Genomic DNA, 23,805 nt, shown 5'->3' on the forward strand with positions numbered 1-23,805 from the left:
ATGTACTTTCTCTTTTTTTAAAACAGGAAGTTTCACATCTGACCATCATGAAAGTTTTGCAGTACAAATTTGTATCAGAATCAGATATTCCCCTTTACTAGTATTGTGATTTTTCTATGCTCTTTAAGTTTATTACTTCCCAGTTTTATTTTTGTGCACGAAAATTTTAATATATTATGTAATTTGTGACATAGGTCACCATGTAAAGATTTATGGTAATAACAATTCAAACAAATCTGTAACAGGTGGAGATTGACTACCTCGAAGCAAAGCAGTAAAAAGAGAAGGTAAATTATCTAAGGAGATCTCCTTCATAAACAGTTTGAAACATATTGAACAACCATTTATTTCTGCAGTATGCTATCATCTTCATTTATCTTGAGAACTTTTGTGTGCCAGTGTTTAATGACTATAATGTCTAAATGAAAGGCCAACTCTACAGGAGAATCTCTTGAAAGACTGTCATTCAACAGATCTGCATCTGCACTTTTTGAGGTTTCTGCTAAATGGTCTTTCTTCCCCTTTTGTTTTTATAAATTTATGCCTGCCACCAATTAAAATGGATGTAAATGCTCTTCCTATTTCATTTTTTTCTTGTACTTTGGAAATTTAATGTAAACATCAAAATTATAAAATCTACTCAGAAAAAGTATGGTTGTAGTTGACTACGTCGTAGACATTTCAAGTTCTAAATCAGCTTTAGCAAGGTTAATGTACTTCATTCATCAAAACTATTATAGCTATAACAAAAATGTTAGAATAAAACTGTACTATATATTTCTCTTTTCTGGAGTCATACATTCAACAGCTAGTGTAGAGATTCCTTAATTCTCTAAATTGTATATCCTTTACTTGCCAAGAGCCAATTTTCCAGCAGAAAATTTCCTTGGAAGACATTATATTCTATATAACAAGAGGTTTGGGTAGTCACTTAAAATTACTGTCTTATTTAACAAAATGAAGTTGCGATTCCTCTTTCTAAAAGTTTGTTAGTTTCAGAAAGAATCCAGTAATTAAAGATTCCTGTGAATTCAGGGAAGGCTGACAAGGTCCCACAAGGCCCCCATGAGGCCTATGTCCTTGTCCATATGGCTTATGGAGGAGATGCCATGAGGGTTTTCTCCATGTCAAACAAAGACTGAGTACATAGCACAGCTTTTTCATTACTGGGGTGTCTTACCTCAAAAAAAAAAAAAAAAAAAAAAAGGTGAGGTGTCTCACCTGTATTGTTGGCACATCACTCACCATTCATCTTTCAGTAGTGACCAGCCAAAGGAGACTCTAACAAAAAGAAAACATGGAGTTTGTTGTCTGAAGAGAGCTTGATTAGGCAACAAACAACAACAATCCTAAAGCTGATGTTAAGAAACAAAGATTACTGGGGAATAAATAAATGTTGGTAGGTCATTATATGTTTGCAAAAGACCGCTGCTAATTAATAATTCTTTAATATGGAAGCAAGTTCTCTAATCCAGGTCCAGTTTGGCTCTTGCACTCAAGACATTCCACCTAACTCAGTCCCATTGCTACGCCCCAAAAATACTTGTAAGAAGGTAGAGAAGAAAAACACCACAAAAGCCTGTATGTATCAAGACAGTGCCCTCCAAAAAAACAAAACAAAACAAACAAACAAACAAAAAACACACAAACAAAACAGCATCCAAAAATACCAAAGGCAATACCTTCTTGTGTTTAGCCAGGAAAGAGAGAGAGAGAGAGCAAGAGCGCGCGAGAGCGAGCGAGAGCGCGCGCAAAAAAAGTGAGAGCAAGCGCCAGAGGGCATGCAAGTGAAGGAGAGCATGCAAGAACACATAGTAATTGGTTCAGAGGGACCAAGACACTGTGGTCTTTCATGCCAATTGGAATATTTTGGGGATAAAATTTGATGCCTTAATTCAGCGGGCAGGAAGTTAGGTACCCCAACTCTACAGAATTAAAGTAAATCAAAAATCAGTAACATTATTTTAGCTATAAATAGTAATGCAAACTAACTCTTTCACTGCCAGGTAGCAAGCTAGATTTGCCTGGATTTGGCTCCCTATCTCCTTTGAATGCATCCAATTAAAATTGTATGGGACTCTCTCAGAAATCCAGCTGCCTATATTTTTAACCTTGATTATTGCCAATAATCCACTTTGTTGCATTTTTTCACATACATCCAATCATGCTACCATGTAATTTAGCAGCCATCTCTTCTCAAAAGAAGTAATTTTGCAAGAGTATACCCTGTGTTTTCCCTTGCACTGAAAACCCTTCACTTAGGCTAGAGGGCAGAGAAGAGTTGGAAATCACCCATCAGTTCCTGGTCAAACTTCCAGTGTGAAACAGGATCACAGGATAACTCAGGTTGGAAGGGACCTCCAGAGAACTGTAGCCCAACATACTTCCTAAAGTAAGGCCAGATTTGAGGTCAGACCAGGTTGCTCAGGGCTTGGACCAGCTGAGTCTTGAAAACTTATGTCAGAGACTTCGCAACCTCTCTGGGCAACCCGTTCTGCTGCTTGCTTCTCCTTATATCCAATCTGACCCCCTGTTGTTTCAGCTTATGCCTTTCATCCTCCCACCTTGTGCCACTGAGAGGAGCCTGGCTCCATCTTCTCAAACACTTTCTTGTAGGAACCAGGAACTGTGGTTGGGTGCCCTGGTAGCCACCTCTTCTTCAGATGGAACGAGCCCCACTCCCCCAGCCTTGTGTTAAAGGGAAGCGCTCCAGACCCCAACCAGCTGGCAGCCTTCCAGTGAACTTGCTCCAGTTTGTCTGTGTTTTTCTTGTGCTAACAGATACCAGTGAAGCCATATCCACAGCAGAGACATGCACTGATTAACACAGGTGACTGATATGGGGCACCTGATCATTCAGTACAATAGCACGCCCAAAGAGATCCCAGGGAGACAACCTGCAGCGTGGCCAGGCATGACAGGGAAGCAAGGCAAAACTCAAAAGTCTCCAGCTTATTTGGAACAGCATTTCCAGAGAAGCCTTTTAAAATTGTTATTATTCCTCATTTTGGAAACTCATTTTGACCAAAAGAACAAAGGGAACTACCAGCAGTTTTTGAAAGCCTAGTAATGGCAGAAGAGAAACACACTCATTCTTTTCCTGGAGAGAGGAGAGAAAAAGACAGAAAACTTGTAACTAAATAATAAAAAAAATCTAAACTTTACAGCACAGGGGAAGGTCTGATTGATAGACAGCTGGGAAAAACTGAAGGATATACGTCACCCTTGTGAATGCTGCCTGAGCATAGTTCAAGGGGACAGGCAATGACTCTGATCTCAAGTGGTTGCACATCCACAAATTCACACTAGGAATACAAACTAGAATAAGTATTTGAAGGAGAAAAATTAACAAAGGAGGGAGCTCAAAGCTTAAAAATTCTGTTTAAAATCATGAATAAAAACCACTTAATCACAAAGTTATATAAGCTTCTAAATAGCAAATATTACAGCACAAAGAATGCATCATGGCATTTCAGGGTCTGAAAGATTTCCGGCAAAAACTGAAAGGATGAAAAGCAGCATGATCCTGTCTCCATTTTCTATATGCAAATTTGAAAACAGCATATCACTTGGGGCATGGCACGTTGGGAACACCTCTTATTCACTAAGCCATCTCTGAGAATTACTGAAGATTTCTTGCAGTATATTAATTTATTTTAAATGGAAGTTCCCTAGAGAGCTGCATTCAACATGATTAGGTAACATGTCCACGTCAAGTAATCAACATGAGTTTTCTCTGACTGCCTTGGAAATTATACGAATGGTAACAAGAAGGACATAACTGATAGAGCGGTTTCCAAACCAAAGACTGTCTCAAATTTCCCAGAGTGAATCTGCACAGCCAACTAGAGTTCACTTTAGTCTTCCATTGTGTATGTAAAATTCATGACTATTCTTGAGTATAACATTAGAAAAAGGTTTGTGATCTTCAAAGCTATAAAGAAATCACAAGTATATGCCACTTTACAACAGCACTACACAGACCGTAAAGTATTTTATTTTCTGCTCTTTCTGTCCCTAAGTATTCCTTCCCTTATTGGATCTTCTTTTGTACCACAAATAATTTTACGTGCTTTTCTGAAAGCACTAGAGTGATTTCTTGTAACAAGGTCAAGGTCAGTGGCTGGCTTCCCATCTTAGATTTACAGAGTTAGTAACTTACAGTTTCACTGTTTTGACATTTACTTAAAATAAAGCAGACACATACATACATGTGTAGGAAGCATAATGCACAATTCAGACCAATTCTATTTTACATTAACATAAACCATAAAACCTCCCTTGACAGTCACCAGAGATGCAGGCCAATAAATAGAGAAAGTAAGTGCATTAAAGGCAGGTACATTCAAAAGTGTTGCAGTCAAGAGCACTCACTCCATGTCAAATATTATCTTTGAATGATGTTAAAAAAAAAAAAAAAAAAAGAAAAACACTTTAAATATGTAACTCTCAATAAACAGAAGTATTAAATACCTACCACCAATAACAATCCTCATTTGAGGATAAAAAAAAAATTAAACAAGAAAATAGAGTTTTTTCAGGTTTTATTCTGAGAATAAGATTTTTATTACATGAATGATGCACTTAATTTGGGAAAAATTATCAAAAGTCTATTAAAAAAATAAAAGAGTTCCTAGAAAAATCTGCAGTTTTAAATGATCATAATCATAGAAGTTAAATTGACTAACAACAAAACAAAGCTTATTTTTCAAGTCTGCTACTAACTACTTTAGGACACTTTCTCTACTTTTGTCTTCATGTATGTGCTTCTCTATTCAGAAGGCTTGAAAGATTCATTCTTGTTTTTTCAAGTGCTGCTGTTTTTGCTCGTCTTGAAGGCCTTGAACTTGACATCGGGACTGGTTCTGGAATTTCATCACCACTGAAATATAAAATATTTTAAATTAAGGCCAAAAAAGACTGTAAGAAAATTGAAAAGTATTTATATTAACAAGCTTAAAACCATGTATAATAAAAACAGGGTCTTAAAAAGGAAAAATACTTCTTACTAGTTATATACTTCATATTTTAGAGAATAATATACTTATGTTTAAGTGATACAGCAGTATCAGAAAAGATAATCAAGTGTTTGTAGTTGCAAAATATGCAAAAAACCCCAAAAGATTAGGTGGAGAGTGGATCAAAGTGAATACACTGAATAAGTGAACTGGAAAGGTTGACCCTGATCAACCTAAGGTCCATGGGTTACCTGCATGAGAAAGCGAGCACAACTGAAAATTTTAAAGATAATGGCTTTTTAACAGTTATGGACTATGTGATCTGAAGGGAAGGAATGTATTGTGTTTATTCATTTATCACTCATTCCTAGAAGCTTATCAATTAAGTGTTGAAAAAACGAGCAAAAAAACAGCAGCCAAATGTGAAAAATATCAGATTCTTTCACACTACAGTTATTAAATCAAAAAGTGGAAAAAGTGAATGGAAGAAAAGTAACGCAAGTCAGAAACCCAACTCTAAGTTGAATAGAACATAAACTCTATGTACCAAACATATGCAAAAAATGAATTACTTGCTCTTAGGCAATGATAAGAAAATGTGAAGTTGTCAAACCCGCCATTATCGTTCGCTGTCAGTTCAAATAAATATTTTTTCTTAAATATTTATCTCTGTATTAGGAATAGAGGATAAAAATGCAAGTTTGGGGGAGGAAAAACATGTGAATTAAATTCTCTTGCTAGAATTGACATCATACTTGCAATGGTGGAGAAGGAGGGATTTACCTTTCACTGGCAGATGTTACAGTTCTGTGATTTTTTCTTCTGCTCACAGACCTAGCTTCTGCTGCTACTTTTCGCTGTCCTAGGTATAAGCAAAAGTCAGTTTTTATATCATGGAACTATTTCTTTTGTTAAAACAGTTTTGCATCTTAAAACTTTATTGAAGAAATATTATTTTGTTCTGATGTTTCATTTAAACACACAATATGTAGTCACCATATCAGATAGAATTTTTTAAACAGAAAGAAAAATACCCACAATCTACTTGTATTCACATAAAATGAACACCTCTACATTACTGTAAATTACTTGAAATTGTCTTGAAAACCTGTAGCCAGAGGGGTTTTTCTGTTTTTTTTTTTTTTTTTTTTTTTTTTTTTTTAAACTGTGGTGTTGGGAGTGGCTAACAGCACATTATAAAAAACTTAATTATTTATATATAATTTTGCATAAGAAATCACATTTAAGCTGAATTTCTTCATTAACATCTATACAAGTGTAGTGACACTTAACTAAACAACAGTTAAGTCATTTTGTAATCACATACTGTCTGTGTATTTTTATGCATTTTAGTCAGTGTAGGTTAATCTGGATATTAAGCATATCTACAGGCCTCCACTATAAACTAAGAAAGAAAAGTAGTGCTTTGGGGATTGAATCTTTATTCATCTCCAAGTGCCTACACACCCTTACTCTCAATATATTTGTGAGAAAGAAACCATTTGGTCTGTCTCAAATTTTTAAAAAACACTTCTCATTTACAGTTTGAAGCTGTATGTCTCATATCAGAATTCATCCTGCAGTAAATACCAGGGCAATACTTACAAAGTATCAAAGACAGCCAACAGGGCCTTGCAAGCCACACTTCCAGCCTTTAAAGCAACTGGGAAAAGCTGCTTTATTCCACATAGGTTAAAGATCCATGCTTCCTAAGAGAAGTATCCTCTGTGTGCATTTAGCACATCATTTTAAATATCTGAATCCAGATAGATTCCTTGCCACAGAGAATTTGTAAAGTACATTTTAAATTTCATACAACTTCACTGCAATTATTCTACAACTGGCTCCCATGTTTTTAAGAGAATTCATGACAGCAGCAAGACTGAATGACTGTTGACATTTCACTGATGCTGAAATAACATTAAGCATATAGTGGGAGCCAGGCTCTTCTCAGTGGTGTCCAGTGACAGGATGGGAGGCAACGGGCACAAACTGGAACAGAGGAAGTTCCATCTGAACATAAGAAACAACCTTTTTACTGTGAGGGTGACTGAGCCCCGGAACAGGTCGCCTAAAGAGGTTATGGAGTCTCCATCCTTGGAGATGCTCAAAAGCATCTTGACACAGTCCAGAGCAACCTGCTGTAGGTGACCCTGCTTGAGCAGAGGGGTTGGACTAAATCTCTGGAGGTCCCTTCCAACCTCAACCATTCTGTGATTTATACTGCTCCAAAAGCTTCCACAAGAGAGACTATCTTTTAACAAATTAAATTTTAAAAAACTACAACATAGGATGAAGACTGAATTATTTTTATGTGCATAGGTTTACAAAAACTAATAACTAATTCCTTTATTAAAAACAACTAGTATTACAGACAGAAAAGGCTAGGGCATACCTCTGCCAGCTTTGTTTCTGGTAGATTTCGATTTTGCAGTTGCTTTACTTTTAAATTCATTAACTGGAGTATGATCAGCTTCTTCATTATTTTCTGTTAATCACAGTAGTGCACAAAGAAATCATAGATGATCAACTTTTACTTTACCCAAAATACTGGTACTTAAAACTTTTGCTGTTATATAAAAAGCCATACAATCTCAAACCCACTTTTTCTGTAAATTAGATAAAGCTAGAAGGAAGCTTAAAATGTGATTCTAGCTATATCCCTACCCCAACATAGATAGATAAAATCTAAACTATCCTTTAGCCTCCTCTGAAAAATTCCAAGAATTCTAGGAAGTTTCTTTCTTGCACAATCTATGTTACTCCTAGAAAGCTTTTTTCCTAACACCTGATCTAGATCTCCTGTGCTGCAACTGAAGGACAAAAAGTAATGGTTGTTTCCCTTTTTGCTTCACAGGTACCATATACATATTTGAAGAAGTAAACGTTCCTCTGCTTTCAGTGATCCCAAATGTATGGGCAGCAGGGGAGGGAGAACATCATTTTTCTCCTACAGGATGCAAGGACGGTCTGCTTAAAAAGAGTGCTCAAAATTTCTTCTTCATTAGAAATTCAGACCAAAAAGTACTATTAGCTGTTAGCAGAAAACAGTTAAACTAGAAATAGGAAGTTGCGTTTTTGCATAAGCATGTCTCCAGTTCCCTATCCAATAAATATTCAAACATATAAATATAGAAGATATACATAATTAAAATATTAGATACTTCCAGAAACAACACACTAAAGCTCTGAAATAATCCACTAGAAAAGAAATAAATGCAAACAAAATAGTAGTCTTTGCTTAAGACAGTTGCATATCAAGATCTTTGCTTTAAGTAAGCCTAATCAAGTTTCATCTCATTGCTTTTCTACCAAAAACATTAGACTTCCTACGCCACCAACACAAAGTACGCTGCCAAGGCGTTTGAAACTGCGTAAGTTGTGCAGAAGGTGGACAGTCTTCCAGCTTCTTCCACTTCAAGCTCTTGAATAGCAATAAAAATAAATAGATAAGAACAATTCTGCCTCCAACAAATGAACTAGCAACAGGGAAAGGCACCAGTATCACACCCCAGACACTACAGATATCAACTACGTACTGCTATAATGGAACACAGTCTGCACGAAGCAGGCATAGCAACTTTGAGGTCCAAGAAAACACAAAGTACTTGATTCTTTCTCTGAAATAGTAACTCACATTCTAAAAGGGAGTTTACAATCACTAGTATTTAGCAGACAGATGAATGCACCAAACTGCTACAGAAAGCCCACTTTAATATTGCCTTTGTTAAAAAGGAAGAATTGCAGGGGAGACCAAGTCTCAAAATACAACACTGGCTGTACTAGAGTATTATAGAAAATGAGATAACAGAGAAACTGATCAAAAACCAATAGAAAATGGAAGATACATCAGTATGAATATTTTAAAAAGCATGTATATTTAACAAATACTACCTTTTTCCCTTGTTTTCAAAAAGTAGATTCATTTAATAGAGAAAAACAAGACTTTTTTTTCACATAGATGTGCACAAGTCACCCACTTGTATATCTCCTACTAAATAACAGTTCTGCTGAATTACCTTCTTCATTTTGACTATTATTTTCAGTTAATGCAATGTCAGTTTCCTGTGTCCTTTCAGAGAAGCCCGTTTCCTCTGTCTTTTCAGAGTGGTCTTTGCCCATATTAGCATCTTTGCTTAAGTTTATCTTGATCTTCTCAATAGCTCTTTGGCACAATTTGTCTTTCACTTTCTGGGGAAGAGACATTTAAATGTTAAACATTGCTTATTTTTATAACTATTTCTGTTATCTATTAAGTTATTAATTGTATCATTCTTAGGGTAAATTTAGCTAATTCTGTGTGTCACATGAAGATGATTACTCAGAATGAAAGGAGAAGCACTCTCTCCATCAACATCAGGCACTGAAACTCCCCCAAAAATTGTGAGAGACATGAAGAAACATTAAAAATAAAGTGACTGAACCTTTCCAGGCGAGTGCTGGAACATTCCTATTTCTAGATGATATGCTCAGAGTGGACTGGAATTCCTCTTGACATTACTACATGGCACTGTCTTCATCTGTCCCACTTCCAAATTTTACCGTAACCTCCATATTAATAAAAGCAGCAACAATGTAAAACTTTCCATCAGTCTTGTAATCCCTTCCCAGTTCATCTCAAACAAAGCATTTTTTTCCTGTTGCCCAATGATCTTAAAGGTAAGTTTAGGCGTAAACATTTTGGCTGTTAATTATCAACGAAAGATAAGCCATCCAGGCTGTAAAGGCCTTAATATTGAATGTAAAAAAATAAACTACACCACAGCTATCAAAACAACCTATTGTATTCAATCGTATCAAGTTGCACACACTGTTTCAAGCTATTTTTATTATCTGTGATAGCTGAAATATTTAAATTATACAATGAACTCAGCTCAGATTTTTGTAAATACCTCATCAAAAATGAATTTTCAATAAAGACTTGCTAACAGAGATATTCTGGTCATATTATCACAGTAAACAAAAGGCACGTTGGTTTTTAGCATATCAGAATATTAGACTGCTAGTGATTAAAATAGTAGCAGCCATGTTATTTATGTACTACCTCTAGAATCTCATCCAGCAGAAGCAGAAGATTCTCTGTGGAACAATTACTGAGTTCTAATGAATTTAAAGCTCTTGCATAAATACGAACATCTGGTGCAGTTGGGTCCATCAAAATTTCATTGCAAATTTTCATTGCCAAACTATCATGCACTGTTAAGTCCTATAAAGGAAAGAAATCAGATATTTCTGAAATTTAGTTGGAAGTTATTTACAAAAGACAACAAGATCATTCTGATTTAAGCAGCTAATGAATAATTTTACACAGTAAATACTTTCTTAATATGCAGTATTTTGAGTACATGTACTATCTGATCTTTATACTTTCCCCATTAAAGATAATTAGGGCTGGTGCAAGTTCCTACTAGCATTATGTAACTACAACAGGGAATGGAAGTAGGGAGAGAAAAATTACAGTGAAAGATTTTGTTCCCTGTACTGTCACTTGCTTAGTCCATGGACACATGCAGGCTATGTGAGGGGCCCAGACAACCAGCTGGTGGTAAGTGAAGGGGGTCAATTCTTAATCTCTAGACACAAACCAAGTGCCTTCCTCCACTTCAACCCATTGCTATATACCTGATACTCTTGGGACTTTTTGGCCTGAGGTTTGAGTCCACTTGGTCTGCTCAGGTCCACTAACAGTTCAGAAACATTACTGGTATCTATTTCAGCCAAAGGTGAAGTGGCAGGAGCATTTAACAATGTTCGCAGAGTTGGAAGATAAGCTTCCTCAAAGCATTCCTGGTTAGACCTGTTTCAATTAAGTCACAGATTAGTAGCATAATGAGACAAAATTAAAGTTTAATTCACCCCTAAATTTTTTCTTCTACAATGAAATTTCACAGACCCATTACAATACATTTAAGCTACCAATCAAAGCAGAGTGAACAGCCAACCTTATCAAAGACAGCCAGCAGGATCAAGATATCATCAAGACTGCATCATAAAACCGACTTCCTTCAGCTTTAGCTCATGGCCATTTCAAGCAAGTTTTAAGTAACGCTTCCTACCTCAGAACAGCTTGAAAGTTCATTCTTACTACTGGAAAAATCTAACTAATATATATAGGCAAGGGACAGAAACACACTTTCATACATCTATTTTTCTCCTGCTCATTCCTTCTTTCTGCTAGTATCTTTCTTCAGGGATACTTCTTCCTATGTAAGAAAGTAAGGAAGCCTGGCAAAAAAAACTGTGGCAGCTAACAAGACTTTGGAAAAAATACTTGTGCTTTCTTTTCTTCAAAAAGTTAAATACTCCTGCCAAGCAAGCCTAAAAATCATGTTGCACTTAAAAGATTCTGCAGCAAGTTATGTAAAGGTGTAGTTCCACAAGATGGGTCAAAACAATTTAACAGGTAACTACTGGCAAAAGAACAAGGTTTCACTTTACCAAATAGTACCTTGTACTGACTTTGGCACTTATTAGCCTGTTTGAACCAATTTAACTACAGGAGAAGACTAATAAAGTAAAAAAGAATTAAGAGGAAAAAAAACACACAGATACTGCTGGGTAGATGAGCCGAATCAGCTGACTGAAAGACCTTTTGAGCACTATGACTGGGGCAAGAAAGAGCAGAAGCAAGAGCTCTCCCTTTCTGCAGGTTTAAGCAGAATTTAAGCATATTCAGATTTCCTGCAAATTAAAAAAAAATCCAATAGCATATAGGCGCAAGGCAGATTAAGTTTTAGGTTTTAGGCCCCTGAGGTTGTCTGAGAGATTACTACTCAAAAAAAAAAAAAAAAAAAAAAAGAAACAAAAAAACCACACACAACCAAAAAACACACAAAAACACAAAACCAACTATGAATAAGAATTGACCACTGGTTATAGCATCCTGTCCCTGTTATTGATGTGCCATGCCATTCTATTGGCATGACAAAATACCAAATATAGAAGTCAGCATCAACATTTGTTTCTCATACGAAGTTCAAATGTTTCATTTCAAAAAGTAACCCTCTTAACTATAACTATGATCAGCCATAGAGTTTAACAGAGCAATACCCAGAAAACATAAACCGAATCAGTAAGGTTGGTGAGAAGTTCATACCAAAATCAGACATCAACCTCAACAGAAACTGATTACCCAAATTTTCCTTTTCTAAATGGCAACTTTGCAGACAGCTCTGAATCAGCTGCCATACAAAGTAATAATTCTCTTTCGAAAATACATTATTGGTAACTGAAGATACTCTGTGATGCATCTTACTGTGAACTATTTGTGATCCAAAATGCAGATAATGTTCAAGACTGAAGACTAACGAGGTTTCTTAACTAAACAACGATTCTGAATTAGTCAGCCAGACTAAGATTTAGGATTTTTTCCCCCTATTGATATTTCCACTTTTTTTCTTAAAGCATACTGTGCTTTCCTTTTCAAGTAAAAGGACAGAAGATTTTCTGTGAGGTGCCAGAAGAAATTGCTCCTCTTGCAAATGACTTTGAAATACGCAGAATTACTCTAGGGAGTCTTGGTAAAAGCTTAAGGTCATTATTGAATATCAGAGAGGCTGGAAGCATATTAAATTAGGTTTTCGCCTAATTTTCAACAGAATTTAAATAGGGAAGAAAACACTCTGGAAGAGACCTGTTTTTTTTCCTATTGCTTCTTTGACAACAGCAAAGACATTTTTCAGACTAACTCCCCTTTGAACTACTACTCTTGCTGTGGCAGTTTATAGGCCGTAAAAATTAAAAAAGAAATTATTTTGAAAAATAGATAAGGGATCACATAATATTCTTAAGTTAAAACTTAGCCATAAAAAGCAGAAAACGAACAGCAAGTTCAAATTGGCCAACACCACTAGCAGCAGCTCAAAGATAAGTCAAACTTTTTTTAAGCAAGCGAAAGGAGAATTGCTATTTACACTGCTGCCTGCTTACATAAATCCTCTACTTCCTCTGTCCACTCCCAAAACAAACAGGAGAATTTGAATCTGATATGAATTTAGTTTGGAGTATTCTTTGGTTTTAAAGAAGAACAGCCTAACTGCTTCTTTTATTTCTGCTTGGCACTATTTCCTTTTGAAGCATTACTGCTAGCTCCTCTTCAGGGAGGCTTCCAAGTTTAGCTGTAGTGCTCAATAGCGTAAGTAAAGCCTATCTTTTAAATTTGTTTTTAATACCTCGAGGAAAAGTTTCAATCATAGGTGTAAGAGAGAAGAAAAATGGAGTGCCACAAAGGTAAAACAGTATTGGGCAATTTTCAGAATATTCATAGGTTGAGTTTATGCACATTCAGAAGTAATATGCACAGGAGACTGAATTAGACCTTTAAATCTAAATGGATGAATCTGAAGATCAAAGAGGGTTAAGAGCTAAATAAATGGCTAGGAGCTTAATAAAGGACATGGGAATTGTAGCTGCTGAACCCCAGGGAATAAGCCGAATGACTATTAGTCAAGTCTTCAGGTTTGGTACCCTCAAGTTCAAAAATCCCAGACTTTCTTTTGTTACTGTCCTGCAATAAAACCATTTCCACTTTGTATATGACTGAAAAAGGTTCCTAAAGCTGCCAGTCCAGTGTATGTCTTTACATAACATTTTACAGAGTCCATACCTATTTGCATAAGCAAATAAAGGGAAGAAAACTCCCAGACAATGTCTAAGCCGAGTATCCTCTTCAGTGACAGGATTATACCACAACAAAACAAGACGAGAAAGAAGCTTGGCACTAATTAGCCTCCCAGAGAACATCAATTTGGCTATGCCTTCTGCAGCTTCTGTCCGAAGTTCTGAAAACTAGAAAGAAGAGTTGATCATATATACAACAAACACCACATTTTTCACTAATACATTGTAATAGTCTACATCCTATTTTGCCAGTCACCTCTGTACATTTACATATTTGCACCTGCACAGATTTCAAAGCTGACCTAAGAATAACGTTGGTCTTTATCAGTGACAAAGTTGTGGTAATTTTCTAGGGCAGTTATTTTAACATTAGTTCATTCATCTCACTTACGCATCCTTTAATGTTTAATTGCAACGTGATCCAACAGAAAACCTTAAAGAAAAGAAAAAGTATTTCTTACCTCACTGTCTAAGAAACCAGAAAGAAGCTGTAGCAGACTGTGAATCGTAGCAGTCTCTTCTTCCTCTATTGTTCTAGTTTCTTCCTCGCAATTTTCAGTTGTAATCTGTACATCTTCACTTGGAGACTCATTGCTTCTTCTGGTTTTGAATGGTTCAATCCCAAACAACATTAGCTGATCAAAGATTGCTTTTAAAGCACTTAGCTTAACCTTGATATCATCTATTTGTAAAACCTAGGTTTAATAAGGAAAATACAGGCAGAAGGTATTATGTAAATTTAAAGAAGCACTCTTACATTCCTAATTTCCTTGTCTTGGTAACATTTTATATAAAAAAAAAAAAAAGAGAGAAAGTTAACTTCTGATGGTGGCAGTTCCTTCATCCATCTGCCTATGCTGCTGTACAAGGGAAGTAGAAAGTGGAGTGGGTGGTTAAGTATGTGTGCACGCATGTGTGGAAGAGATGTAGTCTTATTGTGTTAACTTCTAAAGAGACATAATAGCACAAACAGGAAAAAAAAAATTGTTTGATTACAGTAACTCCATAATGCTAAGCACTACACAAAAAACATGGTAAGACACCTGCTCTGAAATACTGTATTGCTTACTTAGAGAACAGTATGCAGAAAGACAAGATGGTATAATAAATGCAATGGTGCATATGTTACTATATATATATTTCAAATTAACATTCAAATAAAGCCAGACATAGTGGGTTAGTCTAGGGATCTATTTAGCCCCACATCCTGTTTTAGCAGTGGCCAACACAAAGAATATGGGTTTGGGTATCCACAGAACCTAATTGCTTAAGTCTCACTGTTTCCTAAAACATCAGTCCTTCCTAAGCAAACAGACTGGCTTTTAACAAGATATACTCATTATGCAAATTAGAAACAATACTGCTTGCTAACTTCCTAGGAACCAGAAGTTCTGCCACTTTGGTGACTGAAGGCTTTATCATCTTGTCTGAGCCAAGTATGCCATCTCAATACCTTTTCCAAATCTCACCCTTTCTGGAAGTCAGTTACACACCTGCTGTCCCTTGTGTATCAGTTCTCTTGAGCACCTCAACCAGTGTCCCATATACACACGCACATACACAAGCTCTTAAAGCATGGTGACCACATACACTTCCCTCAAAGCCAGGGTTAGAGAAGTTAATGATAATGCCATCTTTTATATAATTAGCTCAGCATCAGAACATTTACCACAAAGATGGGAGATTATGCCATCATCAGTTTGATGTGAGCCCAGCCAACATCTTCCATATCTCTGGACAGCAACCTAACTACTGAAAGTTGGCTAATCCAGGAAATAATTTTTTCTGCTCATCCTTCAGCAATTGGGCCCTAGCATAACCAGAAATGCAATATTCAGGAGACAACACTGTAAATATGAAACCCATCGTATAGGGACATGAACTCTGGGGAGAAAAAGAGTGCTTATCTCAGAAAATTAAAAAAAAAAAGTTTTAAATCCACTAACAGATGTTTGACCATACTATACTATACTATCAGCGAGATTTCTTTTGCTGGTTTGGATACTGCCTTATCCTCCAATTAAACAATTGGTAACTACTTCATACAGAATTAATAATGCAGAAATTAACTCATACACTCAGATTGCAGGTAAGTATGTAACAGAAATGGAGTGGGGGGAAAAAGTCACTACTTTTAGTTTGGTTTCCCAAGAAAGCAAGGCTTACAGAATCCTACAGCCTCTCTTTTCTACATGGCAATAACTTAAGTGTTTGACTGACTTCAGTCAAATCTGAAAAGGGAAAAGAGATCTTAAGGATAGAGTTCCTACAAACTTTCAAGAAAACACGTGATCTTACATAAGGAAAGGCATGCTACTACCAGGATGCAGTATAAGCTTGATTAATAGACATCAGAAAAAACCTACATGAGATTACACCCTCCAGAACTAGATCTACAGGATACAAGGCATCATTGGTTCTCAGGTAACGTAACTATATAAGATAACTTACTATAGATACAAAACTAGTTTTATTTGCTAGGTAACAGGGACCACCATTCCATTTCTCTGTCGTTTTTACCTGTAACAGCAATGCAAGGTGTTGTCGGGCAAATTCTTTGGTCTGAAGGGCACAGCAACCCAAACACAGAACTGCCATGTTTCTCACAGCCGGATGGACATTAGTTATTCCAGGCAGTATCTGAAAACAATTTTAGACTTTACAGTTGAAATACATAAGTTTAAAATATTGACTATACTGTGTAAATGTGCTTACCCTGAAACTAAAAATAATTTAGTTAGATATGGGATTGTACCGTGGCAACTACTGCATACTCTGCTTATCTAGATATAAAACAGAAACAGATTTTGAGTATCTTGATTAAAATTAGCAATAAAATAATGGCCAAATCGCATGAGTGTATTGCCCTGCATTTGTTTTTAATATTTAAACTCAGAACATTTGTTTTCAAACAGAATTGAGCTGAACATTCATTGTGAACTAAAAAACAAACCTACATATTTCTTCATAAAAATATTATCATTCTTGCAAATAAACAATATCCAGTTCCAAGTTGCAAAATACAGAAGCAACTTAACTCTCATGTACTTGGAATAGTTTTGAGAAGACAATGGTACAAATGCACACAAAAGAAGAGCCAGGCTAGAGAGAGGATGAATGCTATGCCAAGATCACATTATACTTGAACTCTCTAGTGAATGTGAAAGTTAAACAAATAAAATGACCCAAAACATATTATAAGTGAAAATCCAGCAGGAACAAGAATGTGGAAAGAGGATGTTGGAGAAAGAAAAAGGGGGAGATGACAACAAAGGTAAAAAATAAAGAAACACCCAATTAAATAGAGGTTTTGGGGGGATATATCAATACTAATTATGATTTCTTAGAATAGCATTCAGAAAGAAATCAGGAGTGGTTCCACAATATTTAAGGAAGTCAAGTCGGTTTTGCAATTTCTTTCCAGTTTGAATTCAAAGAATGTGCATACGGAGTCAAATCATCTAGCTCATTGTCCTGTTATCAACAGAGGTCAAAACTAAATTCTTTCAGAGTATTACATAAACAGATCAAGTTTATACTTCCCAGCAATTCTTGCTGATGTCCCAACAATTTGCAGCTGAGACACATCAGAGATGGGAGTTTGCTCCTACCTACCCAATTACTCCACGAGATTTATTCTTCTTGAACTTGTTCAGTCTTCTATAAAATTTGTGCAAATATCCTGTGGCAAGGAAGTCCACATATTACATATTTTGTGAAGAATCACCTCATATTATTTGCTTTGAGCTTGCCACTTGCTGTCTTCATTGGATGTCTCTAATACTTATAGAACACCATGATCAGCCAATCCTTATTCACTTTCTCTAAGCCACTCATGTCTCAAATGACAAGTGTTTTGTAGATCTCTATCATATCCTAAAGTCCTCTTCTCCAGGTTACAAAGAGATAGCCCATTTACTTCATCTAGAAGCTGTTCCATACCTTTACGATCCTTGCTGCCCTTCTCTAAACCACTTCCAGTTTTAACATATTCTTTCTAGATAGATGGGATAAGAATTGCACACGCTATTCAGATGTGGGTGCACCATGCATTCATACAGTGGCACACTGCTTTTTTCCATTTTGTTCTCTGTTACCTACCCAGGAGAGAGTTTAAATTGTCTTGAAGCAGCACAGTCAGTGACAGTTAAGAGCCTGTGATACTTAGAAACATTCATCTTGAAATTCCATGCTCTTCAGTACTAAAACTGAGAAGTATAGTTAGTAGACGATAAGAGGCCTACATTGTCACTGCCTTGATTTTGCAATCCAGAAACCATTTTAGTCTTCAAGAGAGAGAAAAAAACACTGTACAACAAAGCACCTTTGCTTGTACTAAAAAGAGATGAAAGAAAGGTCTTCATGAGCTCCAGTCTCTTCCAGATGAAGAGTTTTTGGTTAGCTCTAAAAACAAAACAAAAACACATTGAAAAAAAAAAAACCAACTTGAAATAGATCTAATAGCTTCAGCTAAAAGAAAATCCAAGTAATAAAAGTACCAGAAAGGGCAGTGAGCAGATACCCAACCATTGCATTTAGCGCAGTGCAACTCAGCACTGTCAAACATTGTCATACATTAGTCAAACATTTACATTCCAGTATTATTTTGGTATCTCTCTGCAGCAGTTCTGGGATAGGTTCTGAGCTCAGGATAATGTATCGACTGCATGTCCAAGCCACTAGGTTCTGGGAAAGCTTAAAAGTTCCATGGCAGCACCACAGATACAGCAAAATGGTTCTGAAATAATCACAAACTGCCCTACCAGCAGCTCAGCACCAGCTATGCTATACCCATCTTTATTATAAGTAAAATAGTGTTTACTACTACATACCAGAGATTCAATTATTTCATTCATGGTTGGACCAATTCCTTTAGAAAGGGACATCACCTTGAGAAGCTCATAACACATCATCAGACACTTCAACAGTGTTTCAGGATCATTCTTCAAGGAGGATCAGGGAAAAGAGAAAGAGGTCATTATTACAATTCCCTGCCCAAATAAACCTACTAAAATATATTATCTGTCCACTACGCATTTGCTATGAAAGAATGTTAAACAAAATCCACTCATAAGCAATTGATGAAAAGAGATTCAAATTCATCTTCCCAGTTAGTTAAGGTTAAAAGCAGTAAGGGTAAAACCTTTTTGTAATTCCTTAGGTATTCAAGGACAAAAGCATGGTATAACTGCAATGCATTTTTGCTAGAGCACAGCAACACCTTCTACACACACGGAAGGAAAACACTAACAACATAAATGTCCATTTTCAACTTTAAAAATGTAGATGATATGAAGCCAAATTACACTTTCTTTTAAAACAATGAATAAACATCAAACCACAACAAGCACTTGCCAATAGAGAAAGGGAAAAAAAGAGACCTTCTCAACACGCATTTCTTTAATTTCAGGTTGCTCTCCTTCTTTTATCAGGTCATTTTTTATGTGTTCCAACTCAGTTATTTTCTCCTTTAATATTGATGCTTGATTAAAATCCTGCAGAGTAATGCATTCTTCCAAAGCTTCTTTTGCTTCAAAAATTTTCACTTTAATTTCAGCCAACTAAAATATAAAATACAAAGAAAATGAAAATTGCAACATTATAACCTACTTAGTATTAGCTAACAATACAATATTGACACTAGACAATAATATACCACTATAAAAAACTCTTATTTGCTAGATATGTTTAAGAAACAGGATGACAGCTATTTTTCTTCAATTAACTAAAATTTGCTCACCTTAAGCTGTCGCTTTCTTATTTCAGCAACATCAACAGGCTGGTCAACAGTAACAATTGGCTCACGAACTTCTGAGACAATTTCTGCAATCTATTGTTACAAACAGAAAGTTACTGCCATTAATTTCAGTTTAAAATGTCAGATCTTAAACACTATTTAACTTTTTCAGGTTTAAAATACCATCTTTCTGAAGCACTGAACATCTGTGCAGTTTTCCTCAACATTCAAGTCACTGCAATAAATCCTCAAAGAATAAGACCACTACTTGAAAGTACACAGTTTAACTATGAAAGTCTAGTGTCTTCTATTCTTTAGCAAGGCAAGCGGGAGGAAAAAGGGAGGAAAAAGGGAGGAAAAAGGGAGGAAAAAGGGAGGAAAAAGGGAGGAAAAAGGGAGGAAAAAGGGAGGAAAAAGGGAGGAAAAAGGGAGGAAAAAGGGAGGAAAAAGGGAGGAAAAAGGGAGGAAAAAGGGAGGAAAAAGGGAGGAAAAAGGGAGGAAAAAGGGAGGAAAAAGGGAGGAAAAAGGGAGGAAAAAGGGAGGAAAAAGGGAGGAAAAAGGGAGGAAAAAGGGAGGAAAAAGGGAGGAAAAAGGGAGGAAAAAGGGAGGAAAAAGGGAGGAAAAAGGGAGGAAAAAGGGAGGAAAAAGGGAGGAAAAAGGGAGGAAAAAGGGAGGAAAAAGGGAGGAAAAAGGGAGGAAAAAGGGAGGAAAAAGGGAGGAAAAAGGGAGGAAAAAGGGAGGAAAAAGGGAGGAAAAAGGGAGGAAAAAGGGAGGAAAAAGGGAGGAAAAAGGGAGGAAAAAGGGAGGAAAAAGGGAGGAAAAAGGGAGGAAAAAGGGAGGAAAAAGGGAGGAAAAAGGGAGGAAAAAGGGAGGAAAAAGGGAGGAAAAAGGGAGGAAAAAGGGAGGAAAAAGGGAGGAAAAAGGGAGGAAAAAGGGAGGAAAAAGGGAGGAAAAAGGGAGGAAAAAGGGAGGAAAAAGGGAGGAAAAAGGGAGGAAAAAGGGAGGAAAAAGGGAGGAAAAAGGGAGGAAAAAGGGAGGAAAAAGGGAGGAAAAAGGGAGGAAAAAGGGAGGAAAAAGGGAGGAAAAAGGGAGGAAAAAGGGAGGAAAAAGGGAGGAAAAAGGGAGGAAAAAGGGAGGAAAAAGGGAGGAAAAAGGGAGGAAAAAGGGAGGAAAAAGGGAGGAAAAAGGGAGGAAAAAGGGAGGAAAAAGGGAGGAAAAAGGGAGGAAAAAGGGAGGAAAAAGGGAGGAAAAAGGGAGGAAAAAGGGAGGAAAAAGGGAGGAAAAAGGGAGGAAAAAGGGAGGAAAAAGGGAGGAAAAAGGGAGGAAAAAGGGAGGAAAAAGGGAGGAAAAAGGGAGGAAAAAGGGAGGAAAAAGGGAGGAAAAAGGGAGGAAAAAGGGAGGAAAAAGGGAGGAAAAAGGGAGGAAAAAGGGAGGAAAAAGGGAGGAAAAAGGGAGGAAAAAGGGAGGAAAAAGGGAGGAAAAAGGGAGGAAAAAGGGAGGAAAAAGGGAGGAAAAAGGGAAAAAATGACGACTGCAGATCCATGAGTAAGTTGAGCAATTTCCATGCAGAAGTGCAACTTGTCAGTTCACAAAGTACTGCCTCCTCTAGGTCTGAACACATGCTTTAGAAAGAAAGACTGGTAAAAAGAGTACTGTCTTTCATCTTCTACTACTTAAGTCAAAATAGAACTAACAACATTGTAATTTAAAGGCCTATAAATCACCATATGTAATATAAAGAGCCATGTGACTGGTAATTTAATTCCAAGCACAAACACATGCATAGAACTGGAAAAAGAACTAGGCTAAGGATTTTGTTTTCCAGTTGGTTAGGGGTTCTCTTTAAAGTCAGGCCCATTATACTAACAAAAAAATAAATGAAATATAAGGAAAATTAAAGACAGAACGAGACAGTATAGTCTTAATCTGATTTTTCTTGTGCCAGATCACCTCATTTTAACATTAACTTCCTCTCAAGCTCTACTCAACCAACAAAACATACTGAATCAGTGTATTTTGCTAGGATTCTAATAGAAATGCACACAGTTATTATTAGCACTGTACTACTATTACTGTACTACTATTACAGTACTATAATACTAGTGCTATACTGCTATTACCACAGCTCTTCCATTGTAATCCTGTTACAAACCCATATCCTAGCCTTATCCACTGGATTGAGTTATCCAGAAGGGGTCTCCATCCATAAGTTTAGAATTTGCTTAAAATATTTGAGAAAAACAGTAGTCCATTTTTTAGGAGTTAAATTTTAAAAATTATACTCTACATAAGAACTCTATTAAATAAAATACTTGTCTTATAAGGGTTTCCAGTACTATTCTCAGCTAAAACGAGTTACGAGAACTTACAAATTTGGAAATGTACATGATCCTTACTTTGAATGTTCCAGTCAAAACTATTTGAATTTAATATGGCAAAGGAGTTTGAAATGGGTTGTTAAAGTCTAGTATTTTCCTACTTTTAGGATTACATTTACAGCCAATCACTCTAAAAACAGATAGACTTCTTCAGGTAACCACAAAATGAGGCCATGCTGGTGGAAAAAAAAGGGGGGGGGGAAGGAGGAACGTAAACGCTTTTCCAGACTTAAAATATTCTAATTCTTGACATTTTTGTTACAATACTTGCAAAGACTGTGTGACACAGAAGGGGATGCGGGGCCCAGAAAACAACCAGTCTTTAGAAATACTTACAGTTTGAATCCTTCCATCATCATCTTTGATGATACTGAGTAATCTTTCCACAAGCAGAGATATGAGGGCTGTTGAAGTGGTAGGTAGAATGAGAATCTTTTGTAAAACAGCTATCAGATGCTTCCTTCATTAAAAAGGAAAAAGAAAACAATCCATTTACTTTTTTAAGAAAATGGGAGACGCTTAAGAGCTAGTATTTTATCCACTTTGAGTTAGTCTGATGCATACCTTATAAGAGTTAAGTGCTGAATGTATTTTCTTATTTAGTAATGTTTGTCTTTTCCTGATTTTACCTGATTTCTCCTCATTGGAAAAGGCTGAAATCCCCCCCGCCCCCCCCTTTTTTTTTTTTTTTTGTAAATCAAATGCAACTATGAGACTATCAACAGGGTAGAACACCGTCATATAAATCATTTAGCTAGAAACTAAAAAACAAGGAGTACAACTTTAATTATCCTGACAATCTAGAATTATGTGTAATGTATTACACTGAGGGTTCGAAACTATTGCCATTGAAATTTGTGCCATCATAATTTTTCTGAAAATGCCTATGATGATGTGAAGTAAAAGAGTCATCCAAATGATCTTCCTACAATTTGAACAGCCTTTTGGTACGAAGTTCCAAATTTATTCTGTCTCAATTAAAACAGTCCAATTCAGCTCAGCATCTAAAACATCTGTACCTCTTTAAGCCTTGGCACACTGGGCTTAAAGCACAAAAACCCCACAGGATATTTACTGTAAGTCAGTAAATCATCCATTTATCTCCTTTAATGTTGATATATTGAGTTCCAAAGGAACAGTCTTGTAATGTCCCAATCTCAGTAATTCTTTAGAAAAACAACTGCGTTTGCCCTCCCCAAGCAACATTGTGTCTGCATTAAAACTTCTTTTTTCCATAAAACTAAGCAGACAGTATTTGGCACAATATTGGGAATAATTCCATTAGGGAGACACTGCCATTTTTTCAGCTAGCATAGAACTGTATTTTTTTCTGTTTGACCAGTAGAAACTCTATGCCTGTTCACATCTATGAAGTGAGTGTCATAAGATTAATAACACGGATATGATTTTTATTTTTTTTTAGTTTACCTTCCTCCCTCTTCAGTGGTATCCATGCAGCCTATAACATGAATCAGTTGCTGACCTATAAATTCTTTTGTCATCAGATTTTCAAAACAGGAAAAGTCTTCTCTTTGTTCTTCACTAAGAACTGGCATATTTTGAAGGTAACTAAATCCAAATAGAACAAAGGTAATTACAGTCACTGTTGGAATGTCAACAAAACAAAAAACAAAACAAAAACTTTCATGTCCCACGTAGTTACCATAATTACAAACCTTTACATTCATTTTTGTGTTCTCCTTTTTCTAGACGAATAGCTCCAGAAAGTTATTTATGACAAATAAAGCACGGGTTAAAAACAATGTGCTTCTTTAAAAAAAAATCATTGTTTGAGAAAGCAAAACACTAAGAAAAGAAAATGCAAGTTATGCTTTTACGTGCACGTTTAGCTCTGTACCCCTGCATGTAGGCATCGGCCTACAAATAAATGTGTATGTGCACCATTTTTCGTGTGTGTATATTTATATATATATACACACACATATATAAAAGAGTACACATACACATATATACATACATCTCATTAGGTTTTTTGCACATTCTGGTACTATGTATTCTACATATTGAAATATGTTATACTGCCTACAAAACACAAGGTACATGAAAATCACTGAAGTGTGCAGTAAATCATTTTAAATTATATATCTGATCA

General features: G+C 36.2%; 1 protein-coding gene across 3 annotated transcripts in view; it reads right to left on the reverse strand.

Annotated features, from left to right (window-relative positions):
- Positions 1 to 4,527: 4,527 nt before the first annotated feature.
- Positions 4,528 to 23,805, reverse strand: part of NCAPG (non-SMC condensin I complex subunit G) — a 31,138-nt gene continuing 11,860 nt past the window's right edge. For all 3 annotated transcript variants that reach the window (XM_026122025.2, XM_026122022.2, XM_026122023.2), the window contains 14 exons: positions 23,121 to 23,261; positions 22,029 to 22,152; positions 19,318 to 19,407; positions 18,959 to 19,138; positions 18,410 to 18,520; positions 16,098 to 16,217; positions 14,039 to 14,272; positions 13,564 to 13,745; positions 10,581 to 10,755; positions 10,003 to 10,164; positions 8,978 to 9,149; positions 7,354 to 7,446; positions 5,742 to 5,820; positions 4,528 to 4,882 (listed from right to left, as the gene is read on the reverse strand). In XM_026122025.2, coding sequence (XP_025977810.2) covers positions 4,756 to 4,882; positions 5,742 to 5,820; positions 7,354 to 7,446; positions 8,978 to 9,149; positions 10,003 to 10,164; positions 10,581 to 10,755; positions 13,564 to 13,745; positions 14,039 to 14,272; positions 16,098 to 16,217; positions 18,410 to 18,520; positions 18,959 to 19,138; positions 19,318 to 19,407; positions 22,029 to 22,152; positions 23,121 to 23,261 — 1,990 coding nt within the window. In that variant the 3' untranslated portion in view covers positions 4,528 to 4,755. The remainder of the gene's footprint in view (positions 4,883 to 5,741; positions 5,821 to 7,353; positions 7,447 to 8,977; positions 9,150 to 10,002; positions 10,165 to 10,580; positions 10,756 to 13,563; positions 13,746 to 14,038; positions 14,273 to 16,097; positions 16,218 to 18,409; positions 18,521 to 18,958; positions 19,139 to 19,317; positions 19,408 to 22,028; positions 22,153 to 23,120; positions 23,262 to 23,805) is intronic.

This window comes from Dromaius novaehollandiae, chromosome 4 (genome assembly GCF_036370855.1).
Source record: "Dromaius novaehollandiae isolate bDroNov1 chromosome 4, bDroNov1.hap1, whole genome shotgun sequence".
Classification (NCBI taxonomy): domain Eukaryota; kingdom Metazoa; phylum Chordata; class Aves; order Casuariiformes; family Dromaiidae; genus Dromaius; species Dromaius novaehollandiae.